This window comes from Monodon monoceros, unplaced genomic scaffold (genome assembly GCF_005190385.1).
Source record: "Monodon monoceros isolate NGI ecotype Baffin Bay Population unplaced genomic scaffold, NGI_Narwhal_1 Super_Scaffold_20, whole genome shotgun sequence".
Lineage (NCBI taxonomy): Eukaryota > Metazoa > Chordata > Mammalia > Artiodactyla > Monodontidae > Monodon > Monodon monoceros.
In genome coordinates, this window is record NW_021703777.1 from 40,030,227 (window position 1) to 40,044,591 (window position 14,365).

Sequence of the window (14,365 nt, forward strand, 5' to 3'; positions counted from 1 at the left end):
TTAAGGTTTTTTATTATAACACCTGAAAAAAATCATCTTACTGTGTAATTATTTTGGAAATAACTTTACTGATCAATGATACCAATTAATTGGATAATTGTGATAAAAATTTCTTGGATATGACTTGAAAACATGTAATATAGTCTTGCATAAGTTTCAAAAATCTCACTTTATTTTATTTTTTAGCTTTCATCGTCTTTTGGGAATCTTGATCCATTTGGCACAGGACAGCCCCTTCCCCCGTTACAAATTCCTCAGCAGACTGCTCAGCATCGTATAGTGTTGCCTCTGAAGAAGCCACCCAAGTGGGTCCGCAGACCTGTTGGGGCTTCCTTTTCAGTAGGTGGATTTGCTTTTATGGTCCATAAACACAAAGGACTTACAGTAAAGTGTTACTATAGGATCACTCAGATGGAAGAGGGCTGAGTTTGAGATATGTTTGTGAGTTTTCATCACTCAGAAAGGTTTCTCGGGAAAAGTGAAACCTACTCCCTTTTTTTCTTTTTTCTTTTAAATTGTAATAAAATATACATAACAAAATTTACAATTTTAACCATTTTAAAACTTACAGTTCAGCAGTATTGAGTACATTCACCTTGTTGTGCAACCTTTGCACCATTCTCCCTACCCCACTTTATTAAACTTGTCTTCCTTCTCTATCTCTCCTTCCTTCATTCCTTCTTTTCTTTTTGAGAGGGTCTACATTCTAATTGTTACAAGGTCCACTATGGTTGGACATCTAAACTATAGCCTCTAACCTAGCAGCACTTACGACAGCACTAAAGCTGATATTTTGATTCTCCATCTCTCGTACTGGGTTCCAGACTCACGTGGGGAAGAAAGGAGTGTTATTTGTTGTCTTTATAATACTTCAGTATTAGTGAGTGGACATGCACTTTTCATTCCAAAGATGAATATATAGTGAACATCCTCTGTTTGTCAGGTACCACTTTAGGCACTGGAAACATACCTGTGAACTAGATAGAGTCTCTGTCCTCAAGTAGCTTATGTTGGGGGGCGGAGAGGCTTTTCTGTACAGTTTGATTTTTCTTTTAAACCTTGTCCATACATAATTTTATAATAATAAGTGTTTTAATTACTTAGATAAGGAAGGAACTAACTAGATGGATGGTTAGGATTCAGTAAGTAAAGTGGAAAGTGATAAAAGCAAAGATTCAAAGGCAGGAGAGCAGATAGTGGAGAAGACCAGACAAGAGGGATGAGAGATTAATTAAATCCAAAAGTGACGTAATCAAAGGCCTATTATTTAGGAAGATGAGAGTATGTAGTATGGTTTGGAAGGGGGAAAGACAAGAGTAGATGTGCAGTCATACAGCAGTTCAGTGCAAAAAGAATTAGGCAGAAAAATAGCAATGTAAAAGAAAGAAATCAAGAGATTTCAGAAGAGATCAATACCTAGACCTGAGGAATGAATTTGAGAGGCCAGATGAAGAGTTCTGAGCCTGCTTAATAGGAGAACGACAGCAAACATGTACATGGGAGCCCCCCCATAGAGAAATGAAGACCCCAATGAGTGGCAAAACCTAAGTGCTTATATGCTAGGTTGAACAAAGAATGGCAGTTGTGGAACAGTAACTAAAATATGTAGAGACTGATGGAGATAATTTTTATTTAACAAGGTCTGTTTGTATAGAGTTCTCCCATCCTGGACTCCCATATCTGGTGATAAGGATGTATCTTTCCTCCTGGTGTAGGGAGAGCAGCTCTCACATGTGACTTTCATCTCCTGCTTTCAGAAAGAAAAGAGGAGGTCAGGGTGCCTTTCTTGCTTCTGTTGTTTTTCAGTATTCTTCAGCTCAAAATAATCCTTAGGTCAAATGGCATATTTTGTAGCAGCATAATCCACCACCTTTTAAAACGTGGAGCCTAGAGTAGAAAGGGAGGCAGATACGTACAGCTAATAGTTGAATCAAAAGAGAGAGATAGGGCTTCCCTGGTGGTGCAGTGGTTGAGAGTCCGCCTGCCGATGCAGGGGACACGGGTTTGTGCCCTGGTCCGGGAGGATCCCACATGCCGCGGAGCGGCTGGGCCCGTGAGCCATGGCCGCTGAGCCTGCGCGTCCGGAGCCTGTGCCCCGCAACGGGAGAGGCCACAACAGCGAGAGGCCCGCGTACCACACACACAAAATATATATATATATAATATACTGAGGGCGTCTGGGATGGCAGAGGTGACATTTGCCCAGGCTTTGAAGAGGAGTAGCATTTAGTATGTGGAAGTTAGTAAAAGCAAGTAGGTGAGAAATTGTGGGTCACAGCAACTGGGACCTTTTATGTAGAAGGTGGGTGGTGTGAAGAGGAATAATAATTGAAGGCTGGGGTCAGATTGTGGAGTAGGGGAGTGTATCACCAATTGTATCCAGAGCCAGAGTTCTTTTCCTTTAGCCGGTTTACAGTCAGTACGTTTGAGGGCCACATCCTTGTCGTTGGAACTGATTTTGTTTACTTGTTCTATTCTAGTTTGGAGGCAAACTGGTTACCTTTGCGAGTGTCAGAACACAGCCTCAGCAGGGAGCTGAGCAGCAGCTGCAGCAGCACCACGTGCGCATCAGTCAGGTCGTGACAGAAGAGGAATTCCTTAGCCGGTCAGCCCAACTTCAGCAGGTCGTGCAGTCACAAGGATTTGTCAGTTATTGTCAGAAGAAGATTGATGCTTCTCAGACTGAGTTTGAGAAAAATGTGTGGTCCTTTTTGAAGGTAAAGTTGGTGTTAAGCAATTTTATTTCATTATCTGCAAATTCAGCTATTTCCATCATATTCTAAATCTGTCTTCCTGTTGAAGAAACAATCGAGAGAATGTGATTTGGGGATCTCCTGATGAAATTAAACCATATGGAGAGTACATGACCTAACACTTTATGTCAAGAGTTCTTCCTTCTCTGCTGTGAAAAGCCTAATATGAAATACTTTTTTAATAAGTAAAAAAAATATAATAGCTATTTTTAAGTGAGAGAGACATAACATTCAACAGACCTATTTTAAAATTAGAACATAGAGCTTAGTATAATAAAAACACAGAGTATTTAATTTTTGTAGTAGGTCTAATTAAGGAAAATGGGGAAAGAGGGAATAGGTATAGGGGAGAGAGGTTGGAGGCATTTCTCAATCCTTTTACTGAGTTGCATTTACGACAGTAGAATAATAAATAGAATTTTCCGGTTTGTCATTTTGTATCCATGGGAATATCTATTTCTCAATTCTGTTTTCCAAAGAAAAGAAATCTTGAATGCAATCAGGTTAAATTTATTTTTATATTTTGTGAGTAAGTATTAGTTTTAAGAAAGAGTTTTAGGACATCACATGTTTCACATAATGTGAGTTTTGCACTCATGTAACCTTTGGACGTGACTTTGGTTTTACAAAAATTAGTTTAAAAGTAAGTTTTATTCAACCTGGGTAATTAATTACTAGTAGGCTTACTATTTTAAAAAATAACTTCTTTAGAAAAACTTCTTTGGATTCTCTTATAAACAACCTTTTGGTTGATATAGTAAACTTTAGGTAATTTTAATAATTCTGCTTGGAATTTGAGCAGTTAATTAAAAATTAGGCCTTTAAATGCAATTCTTTGTTTCAAGAATATGTCTTTTTTTAAAGGTAAACTTTGAGGATGATTCTCGTGGAAAATACCTTGAACTTCTAGGATATAGAAAAGAAGACCTAGGAAAGAAGGTAAACTTTTGGAAGAGTTTAAAGGCTGTGCTTACACAAATAAAATATTTATGTAGCATAGGTGTTTTTATTTTTTAAAAAGTTCAACACAGATTGTTTCAAATCATTCAGTAAACATTTAATAAGAATTTATGCTTGGTTGCCAAAGTTTTTCATACACATTGTTAAAGGTGAAATTCCTCATTGTACCTGAATTTAGAAGCTGCTAGAACCACCTTTAATTCAAACTCGATTTAAAGAGCTGTGTCAGGGAGAATTGGGCCTTGAAAGAAAAGAAGCTGTGAACCTCAAACACTGGGAATGACATTTAGTTTTTTAAGAGGAGGTGTAGCCAGCGGCCCTGGAGGAAAGAGGGGGAAACTTAAGAGATCACCCTGCATTCACTACAGCTTAAGTGATGAAAAAGAGGATACTGTTTTGCACCCCCGCTGTTTATGCCTTCAGCCCACAATTCCCAAACTGTTTATTAAGTTGGTCCAGCTCACAAGTAACTAGTAAATATTTTGGAACAAGGGTGTTTTATTCTACTAAACCTGAATAAACAAAAAGCCCAAGTGATTTGCTTAACATTTTAATGTAAAAAAAAAAGATTACTTTTTAAAAAAGGAGGTCATATTCCAGTTTTATAGTTTTCTTCTCAGAGCGGCTTAATAATTATTCCACAATGTTGACATAAACAGCAGTTAAAACACTCTGACTTTGGAAACCTTGAAGGATATATTTAGAATTCTTTGTATAATTTGTATTAACCCTTTGTCATTCTTTGAAAATGACTGAAGTCTTCTATAGTATTGCAGAGTTATCGCATATGCGGGAAAGGTTGGATACTGTGCACTCTGGGCAGTCAGTGCTGAGCTCATTGAAGATTAGTCCCCTTTAATGTCAGATAGACCTGAGCTCACATCACAGCTCCGCTGCTTACTGGTCATGTATCTTTCCTCACTCCTTTAGATTTTTTATATTTAACTTTATTATTAGTCTAAACTTCTTGATGCTATAACGTGGTTTGCAAGAGATTAATATGAAAGTTTTACTGCAAACCTGTTAGCAAAAAATGAGGAAATAAAATTTGATTGTCAAAATACGTCTAGTAGCAGCTCTTTCCATAGTAGGTCTCTGAAGAAATATTTTTTTTAATTATAGTTATTTTATTTAAAAGAAAGTAGAAGAAAACATGCTTGTTTTGAGGTTAGTTTTACAATTTGAATAGCAGAGTAAGATGACGTGTGAGCAATAAAATAGATCCATGTAACTGAAACTAGCACCATTGAGAATCAGTTCTGCAAAAATTTTATTCTTTTCTTAAACATGCTACCCCTGATCTGAATTTTGGATTTTTGCCAATGACAATGGAGTAAGAGGTGAACATTTGCTATATGCCTTGAAATAGAATTCCATTTGGTAGCTGAGTTGTTGTCTTTATTTCAGATTGCTTCGGCTTTGAACAAAGTGGATGGACCTGATGTGGTAAGAGAAGACCTTTAAAAATAGCTACCTTCTAAAATTTTGGTTTAGGTCATAAAGAAGAAAATATAATTTAGGAAATGTGTTTTATTGCTTTACATTGTAAAAACAAATGCTTATTGTAGGCATTTTAATACATGAATAATTCTCTTTAAAATAGCATAAGGTAGAGCTAGTTATAGCTAGTAGAAATTGCTATGTTTGAATTTCACAACAGAGGTAAAATGAAATCAGTGACTGCTCAGATACTTAACGTTAAGCCCTTTGTTGCTGAGGGACATTTGGCAGGAAAGAAGTGTTAGGTCTTAGCAGTAATGGCTCCCTGCTTTTCCTCTAATGATGTTCCTCAAATAAATTTACTTAGTGTTGCTTCTTATGATTAAACTAGCTCTGAACGTTGTTGGTTGGGTCTTTTGTCTTCCTTGTTCACTAATAACCTTTTAATGCTACATTCTTCACTTTCCTCTGTCATTGTTTTGTGTACCAAAGGCTCTTAAAGACTCTGACCAAGTAGCACAGAGTGATGGGGAGGAGAGCCCTGCTGCTGAAGAGCAGCTCTTGGGAGAGGTACTTATTTTTCTCATTTTTAAGTACATTGGGAAAATATGTGATATTTGTTCATCTCACATTGAAATATGGAAAATTTTCTTGACTACTTGTTCCAAAATAAAGCTGGAGTTTTCTTAGAGATGTTTAAGGTAGAAGTCTGTTTACTAATTTGATAGAAGTATCATCTCTAAAATTTTTAGTTCTCTGACCTAGCTTCTGGATTATATGGTTTAAAATTAACAGCTGATGTGAGATTGACTTAGTTTGGTCAGATGCATATCAAGATGTCAAATTGAAAAGATACTTTATTCAGAAATCCACATTGCATTGCATGTAAAGGTAATGTTTTTTCTTGACACATTAATATTTACAACTCACTCTCAGTGGCATAAGCTTCTGAATTAATCTTGAACTTTGAGTCCAAGTAAAGAATATTTCACTAAATAATCTGATCGTCCTGATTCACTATAAATGCATCCTGAGTTGTAGTGACAATTTTTATAACTAGGTAAAAAGAGTCCTTGAAAACAGAGTTGTATCATTAATTATTTTCCTTTTAATTTTCTGAGTTTTTTTAAGCCACTAATATATAATTCTATAATTTACTTTTCTTGCTTTCTAATTATATTTCATCTTAGAAAATTAATCAACAAGTTCTTGTTTCTCATCTCATATTTGACTTTTTCATTATTCTTTGTGATATGGGTATATTCTGATTATATAAAGTTTCTTACAACCTCTTACTAAGTTATAATTCCTCAGTAAACAGACTATTACAAGATGATTATTAAAAATCCTTAGAAGTGGATCTTGTAACATTTATTTAACTCAGGAATACAGGATATGGGTAAAATCTTGCTGAAAATTTGAACTAATTTTGGGAATACATAGAATTGTAGGATACATTAAAGAAACGTACTTTCATTTATATACAACTGGACTAACTGTATTATCAAAGAGAGGGCCATTTGTAAATACACTTGTGAATTAATAGGTAAATATATATTTAACAAAACAGTAGTCATCAATGTGTGCTTTCAGAATATTTGAAAAAATGTTGTTTAAGGTGGTAATATCTTCCCCTTGATGATGCTATTATTATGTAAAATAAAACATAGTAGCTTACACACTAAAGATAACCAGCACATAATAAGTTGTGCATTTTTTCACTTTATGTATATTTCAGAAGTCCATATATAAAAGTTTATTAGTTGCTTTTTGAAAGCAAATTTGAAAAATTGTTAAAAGATTTTTTTGATAAGTTTGTTAGTGAATATAATCAGATCAGTATCTGATTTATTCCTCAGTATGAATAACAAGTTTTACAATTTTTTTTTTTTTTTTTTTTTTTGCGGTATGTGGGCCTCTCACTGTTGTGGCCTCTCCTGTTGCGGAGCACAGGCTCCGGACTCGTAGGCTCAGTGACCATGGCTCACGGGTCCAGCCGCTCCGCGGCATGTGGGACCTTCCCGGACCGGGGCACGAACCCGTGTCCCCTGCATCGGCAGGCAGACTCTCAACCACTGCACCACCAGGGAAGCCCAGTTTTACAATTTTTTAATTTCAGTTTTTAAATTCTAAAATGCTTCTCTTTTGTTGGGGAGAGAATTAAGGTTATAGTTATTCTCCTGTAATAGTTAGTATTAACTAATTAAGCATTATTAACAGATGATGCTCTACTGTGCTCTACACTAAAATTATCCAATTCAAAAATGCTCCTGACTTTGAATTCTAGGCACTAACATTCAGATGTGTAGGTAACACGAGCACAGAAGATAGATATTTTATCTCATGTAAGACAGATGTGTTTTTTCTTTTAATTTCTCTATAATCTCTGACACATTTTATTTTTTGTCGTCTTTTGAATTTTTATGCATAGAAGAGAAAGCATTTAAAGTATTTGCCAGCAGTATGCCTCCGTTATATTTCTTTTCTTCTAAAGAAAAAATATTGAATTTATTTTTACTCAGTCTTACAAGTAGTTTCAGAAATTTGTAACAGAACTGTATATATTTTTACCAGACCAACCTGCTGTTCCAGGTGTGACTAATTTAAGAGAACACAAACTCTCTAATTGAATTTTAGTATATTTATAAATAATCTGTTTATATTGCATTTATATAAGGACGCCAGGTGGTTTTCTTTTTTTCACGACTGAGTCAGTTAAAACTGAAAGACTCTTATAACTATACCTATTAAGACAGAATTTTTAGATGTGTTGAAACAAGGTTGTTTTAAGATCTAAATTAGAAAAATGTAAAAAAAGAAAAAATGATGTAAATATAGTATAATTTAAAACATCTTGTGGGACTTCCCACAAGTGGGAAGTGGCTAAGATTCTGTGCTCCCAATGCAGGGGGCCTGGGTTCAATCTCTGGTCAGGGAACTAGATCCCACATGCTGCAACTAAGAGTTCGCATGCCTCAACTAAAGATCCCTAACGCAGTAATGAAGATCCTGTGAGCTGCAACTAAGACCTGGTGCAGCCAAATAAATAAATAAACATTTAAAAATAAATAAAACATTTTGTGTGTTTCAAGCTACTGTTAGTTGAGGTATCTAAGAAAACAAAAATTCTTCAGCTTCAGTATCTTCTGAGCTCCCAATATGGATATGTACACTTAAGTTTGTTTAACATTATTTCTGAGGACTTTGGATTTTATTTATGATTGTATAATGAGAGTTAATACTTAATGAAATCATAGTTCTTAGTTTAAACTTGGATCTGAGAAATTTTCTGGGATAACTTGGCATGTCATCTAGTCAGTAAGTGAATAATCATATTTAAATTTTGTTTTGCTGGTAAATTATTCCAGTTTCATCTGGCTAAATTGCTGCCCTTTTCATCTCCTTAGCGCATTAAAGAGGAAAAACAAGAATCTGAATTTCTACCATCAGCTGGAGGAACATTTAACATCTCCATCAGTGGGGGTAAGAATCTGTTGGTTTTGATTTCTAATTTCTTTTAACCATTTGAAAGCAAATAGTCCCTGAGTTTAAGTTAGAAACGTTTTGTCACAGGTGGTAGAGGGTTGAAAAGAACTCAGTTATCATTTAGTACATGTAATCACTACCTTAAAAATGATGGTATGATCTGAAACCTATGTGATAGAAACTGTAAATGATCTTTATTATTACATTTTAGGCAATCTGGAAAATATGTTATTCTACCTGATTTTACTTATATGTATCTCAGTATATTTCCATAGATATCAACAGCTTGTGTTAGAAATTAATCCACCAGTAATATTCAGAAATCAGCATTGTGTTCTCCATTGTGTGTGTATGTAAAAATTCATAGGTGTAGTGTTTTTTTCTTGTAACAAATAACTTTAACTTGGGTGTGTTATTTCTTTATTGCAGATATTGATGGTTTAATTACGCAGGCTTTGCTGACGGGTAACTTTGAGAGTGCTGTTGACCTTTGTTTACATGATAACCGCATGGCTGATGCCATTATATTGGCCATAGCAGGTGGACAAGAACTCTTGGCTCAAACCCAGAAAAAGTACTTTGCAAAATCCCAAAGCAAAATCACCAGGGTATGTTATTTTAAAAATAAACAAACAGCAGCATTTGTTTATAAAAGTAAAGCACTCTTATTATAGATAATTGAGATTCAGATAACAGTAAAGAACAAAAAAACCCACCCATAATTCCTTGACCCAGAAATAGTTATTGTTGATAGCTTGGCATGATTATCCCAGTTTTTGTTGTTTACATATGTAATATTTTAAATGAAATACTTTTATTGTAGAAAAGTTAGAACATAGAAAATGTTAAAGATAATAATTTTAATACCCCCTAATTCTTCCATCAGATTGGTACATATCCTTTTGTATCTCTTTCTATGTATTTGTAGAATTTTTAAAAACAATCAATTATACAGGTATATATGTGTGTAGTTTTACGTATAAATATTGTCACTTACATTGTAATCATTTTCCCGTATCATTTAAAGATTCTTACAAAAATTTTTAAATTGCTCTATAATATTCTATAGTAGGGATTTATTATTTCTCTTATTTGGGGATGTTTAGGTAGTTTCTAATATTTTCCTAATGTAGTTGAGATAGCAGTAAACATCCTTGTTGTGCCTAAAGATTTGTGTGAATTTCTAATTGTTTAATGAGGCTGTAGTCCTAGGAATGGAATTTCTGGTGCAGAGGGTCTGTACATTTTTAAGCCCCTGCTTGATGATATTAAATTTCTTTCCATGAAAGTTGTCCCAGTGTTCAGTCCCAGCAGCTTTGGTTGCTGTCAGTGTCCCCAGCCTTGTCTTGTGTCACTCCCTCCCCTGTTATCTTTTAGCCACACTGGCTGCCTTTCAGTTCCTTACACACTCCACGTGCCTTTCTCTCCCAGGCCTTTGCCCCTAGTGTTCCATTGGTCGGCAGTGTTTTTTCCTTCTCGATGAAATTAATTCTGACTTCATATCTTAAATGTCTGTATGCTCAGAAAGCTTTTCCTGATCCATCAGACTAAAAGTCATGTCCTCCTGTTAAATGTTTTGGTAACACCCTATAGTTCTCCTTCTCAGCATTTTATAAAACATGTTAGTGTGATTTTGTTGTTGTTGAGGAAAATATCTTTTATGTCAGTTGGTTTAAGGATATACTTCGCTTTGCTGCTACTTTATTTTTCATGAAATACTGTGAGTAGTAGTTTTGAAAGATTGATTGATTAGCCAGAGTTAATTTTTATCAATATACCAAAAGCTTTTAATTCTCCTTTTGTTTTCCTTTCCTAAGCTAATTACTGCAGTAGTGATGAAGAACTGGAAAGAGATTGTCGAGTCTTGTGATCTTAAAAATTGGAGAGAGGCTTTAGCTGCAGTATTGACTTATGCTAAACCAGATGAATTTTCTGCCCTTTGTGGTAAGAAAATGAGCTTTATATTTATATTATGTATATGGCATGGTATATTGTAAATAAAATTAATGGCAGATTTTATTTAGAAATTTTTGTAAACCTACTAATAACAGATAAGAAAACGAAGTTCTCATCTGAATGCTTTTCTCAGTTATTATTAACTACGTTGCTTCTCCATACCTACTAGTCATTTTTTTAAATAATATTATTTAATGATATTCGTTTCAGACAGACCAAACTGAGACTCTTGCTTCTGCCACTAACTAGCTATATGACCTAGGAAAAATTAATTTCTAAGTCTTAGTCTTTTCATATGTAAAATGGCATATTATCAGCTTTCACTTAATAAATGTTAGCTTGATAAAATTAATAATTATAACATTTGAGTAGAAATTACCATTAAAGGCCATGACTGAACTGATGACTAAGGAATAGTATTCATTATATACAAGAACAGAAGCTTTAGGCTGCTAGTATAAAAATGAACAACCTTGAAAGTTTTATGAGAATGTAAAACTTACAAGATATTAACTTTCTATCATAAATAATTTAGAGTAGTCTAGCTATCATTGATGTTTATTCCAAATGTGCCATATTTTAGTCCACTGCTTACAAAAGCACCAGACATGATGAAATGCAGTTAAATGTTCATTAGGATTTTTCTGTTCAAATATTTTTCCCACTTTTAATTTTTTCTAATATAATAAATATAAACCCATTCTACAGCTAGGTATAGAATCTTGTGAAATTGTTTATTATATAAAATTTGTCACTCATTTTCCACTCATTTAACAAATAAATATTTACTGAACATTTACATGACAGTGATTTTATTTCTGCCTGCTACTCATTGGTTATGAAGTTTGATCCATACCTCTGAAAATATTATTGGGCTGCTCATGACCTCATACACAGATTGTCTTGTATATAATCTTATTTGTTTTCCTCTTGATCTATAGATCTTTTGGGAACCAGGCTTGAAAGTGAAGGTGATAGCCTCCTGCAGACTCAAGCATGTCTCTGCTATATTTGTGCAGGGAATGTAGAGAAACTAGTTGCATGTTGGACTAAAGCTCAAGATGGAAGCAATCCTTTATCCCTTCAGGTTAGTATCTTTGAAACAAAAGGTGCTTCCTTTCTAGTACTGTCTTTCACCCTATTTATATTCTAGAGATTGATTTGTTCCAGAAGTTCATTGCTTTCACCCTACTTAATTACGTTTTAGAATCTCTTTTGCTGGATAATTATGTGTATTTATTGCTATGTTTGGAGAGGCAGAGTTTGAGATGATGGGATGGTAAAATGGGAATGCAACTGTTTGTGAGAACCAAGTTGTGATATGGTAGTTACTGAGGGAAGTAAGTGGCAAGAGCATGAAAACAGCCATAGAGTTTACCTCTTTTCCTCCTGCTCCTTTCTCTGCCTCCAGTGATCCTGTGTGCCTTGGGCAAAGAAATGGTGTGAGGTAAGGAATGGGAGGGGTCCCCAGTACCAATGGACAGTCTTCATGGTTCGGGGAAAATGAAAGAGCTAAATGGGATCCCGTGCAGCACTAATACATGGGCAAGAGAGGAAGTGAAAAACATGGGGACTATTCTCTGGCGCTGAGTAACTATATATTTAGATTTTTTTATTCCTAAGCAGTTAGTCAGCAGTCTCAAGAAATTTCTAATGTTTCTTTTTGTCTCTGCAGAGAGATTTTCTCAGTATGGTTGTTGCTTTAAAGATCACTATTGAAACCAAAAGTCTTGTAGGAATCAAGGTTTTTCCTTCTAAGTGCTTCTGAGAGAAAACACACTTGTTTTCACACTTCTGGATTGGTGTACTTATGAAGGGCAGATGGGATATTCTTGTACTTTATACCTGAAGCATAGCTCTCTAGTGTTGAAAGAATAGGTATTGAAGAGCATTATGAGAAACTTCGGGTTGAAATGCTAAGCCTGTTTGGAGGCTTAGTAGTACTATTTTTATAGTATACATAGTATAATAGTATAATATTTCGTCTTATACATTCTGGAACCCAGTTTCTGCCTTCAGACATCAGCCTGTCACTTTCACTTTGGATATTTGCCTGTTTTAGCTCAGGAGACAAGTCTCTGGCAAGTTAAGGATGTTTGGGAGAAGATGGTAACCTATGCCTTAACCATGAGTAGGAGACCTTCCTCCTCGCTTTTTCAGTTACCTAAATGGTGGTCAACTCTTGCAGACCTTCTTAATATTGGTGATAATAGGTACCGTACTTTTGGTAGGCTTTGGAAATCTTAGTAACTCCTTCTCTTTTCCTGCTTCCTCTCAGTACACATCTTGGTATCATTGTCTGTTTCTCCTTCACTCTCCTTTTTCTCATTTAGGATCTGATTGAGAAAGTTGTCATCCTGCGAAAAGCTGTACAACTCACCCAAGCCATGGACACTAATACTGTAGGAGTTCTTTTGGCTGAGAAGATGAGTCAGTATGCCAATTTGTTGGCAGCCCAGGGCAGTATTGCTGCAGCCCTGGCTTTTCTTCCTGATAACACCAACCAGGTAATTAGAACTGGCCATTTTTCTTCTTTGAATGTGTGAGTAAGGTGAGTTCAATAGATAGCACTCAGTATGAAACATAAATGTACTAGTAGGTGGAATGATTTGGAGCAGTTGAATTTCTGTCACCTAATAGGTGAATATTATTGACACGTCTTCAAGGGTAATTTCACGTGTATTCAAGTATTCAAGGCAGAGAAAACTACATCACATTCCTAATTTAGTGTCCTTATTTGGTGTGCAGTAAAACTTGGGCTTTTTCATGATACTTGTTTCAATTCAATAAGTGACTGAATATGTAGTGATGAATAGGATTGCCAAGATCCTTTCCCTGAAGGAGTTTCCAAACTCAAAATGATAACAAGTATACATGGGATTCCAAAGTGATAAGGACAATGATAGAGGTAGTGGGAGCACAGAAGAGGGAAATCTAAACCCAATAGTGCAGCATGGGTGGAAGCTGGGGTGGGGAGTGAGGAAGATTTTCCACAAGTAGGATATTTCTGCATTGTGTATCTGCTAGAGCTTAATTCGGAGGCTTTTCTTATTTCTGTACTTTTTGTTCTAAACTTTATTCTGTTTTTGACGAAACTTTTTAGTTAATTGTTTTCAGTATTTTGTCTGTTCTAGGGAATTGTCAATAAATTTCATTGAGTAAAAATACTTTTATCTGTGTTCCAGGACTGTGGAGGTATGACTCTCTAGTTGGTTTTGTATACACTTGTATGTAGGATCCAGCTCACGTCTTTCTGAATTGTTAATGAGAATATTAAGTAGAATAGAAACAAAGTCTTTATCTTTATAATGACTTTGGTATAATAGTTTTATAGGATTTTTTACTTAATAAGGTCTTATTATTATATTGAAGTATAAGACCCTTTATCTTAAGACTAACTTACTCTAAGACTTTTAGACCTTCTGGCCTGAGAATTAAACTTTATTTTTAATACTGTTTATAATCACATACATTTTCTATACATTATTCTTCATGCTTTTCTTTGGACTTTTAAAGAACAGTCTTTACGCAAAACTTGTAATTTTGATGTTACTTCCACCTGTATATCTCAGTATACCCCTAGTATTTTCTGGGGAATATTTCCTGAGACTTTGTAATATCATTATAATATATAGTTCCCCTCCATAAAAGGCAGGTTTACCTAAGTATACCTACAAAATTTAAATGGTGTGTTTAAACCTTTAATGAATTTATAGAAATGTATAATTTTTCTAGATATTAAATGAATTCTTGCTGAAACATTTTAACAC

The 14,365-nt window shown here is 34.9% G+C and overlaps 1 protein-coding gene across 12 annotated transcripts in view; it reads left to right on the forward strand.

Moving 5' to 3' along the window:
• Window positions 1-14,365, forward strand: part of SEC31A (SEC31 homolog A, COPII coat complex component) — a 64,018-nt gene that overhangs the window by 24,384 nt on the left and 25,269 nt on the right. For 10 of the 12 annotated variants that reach the window (XM_029234915.1, XM_029234921.1, XM_029234922.1 and 7 more), the window contains exons 10-19: window positions 187-339; window positions 2,481-2,717; window positions 3,618-3,692; window positions 5,121-5,159; window positions 5,646-5,723; window positions 8,561-8,636; window positions 9,069-9,247; window positions 10,457-10,583; window positions 11,537-11,682; window positions 12,929-13,102. In XM_029234915.1, coding sequence (XP_029090748.1) covers window positions 187-339; window positions 2,481-2,717; window positions 3,618-3,692; window positions 5,121-5,159; window positions 5,646-5,723; window positions 8,561-8,636; window positions 9,069-9,247; window positions 10,457-10,583; window positions 11,537-11,682; window positions 12,929-13,102 — 1,284 coding nt within the window. The remainder of the gene's footprint in view (window positions 1-186; window positions 340-2,480; window positions 2,718-3,617; window positions 3,693-5,120; window positions 5,160-5,645; window positions 5,724-8,560; window positions 8,637-9,068; window positions 9,248-10,456; window positions 10,584-11,536; window positions 11,683-12,928; window positions 13,103-14,365) is intronic. The other 2 variants (XM_029234923.1, XM_029234926.1) reach the window with 1 other exon arrangement.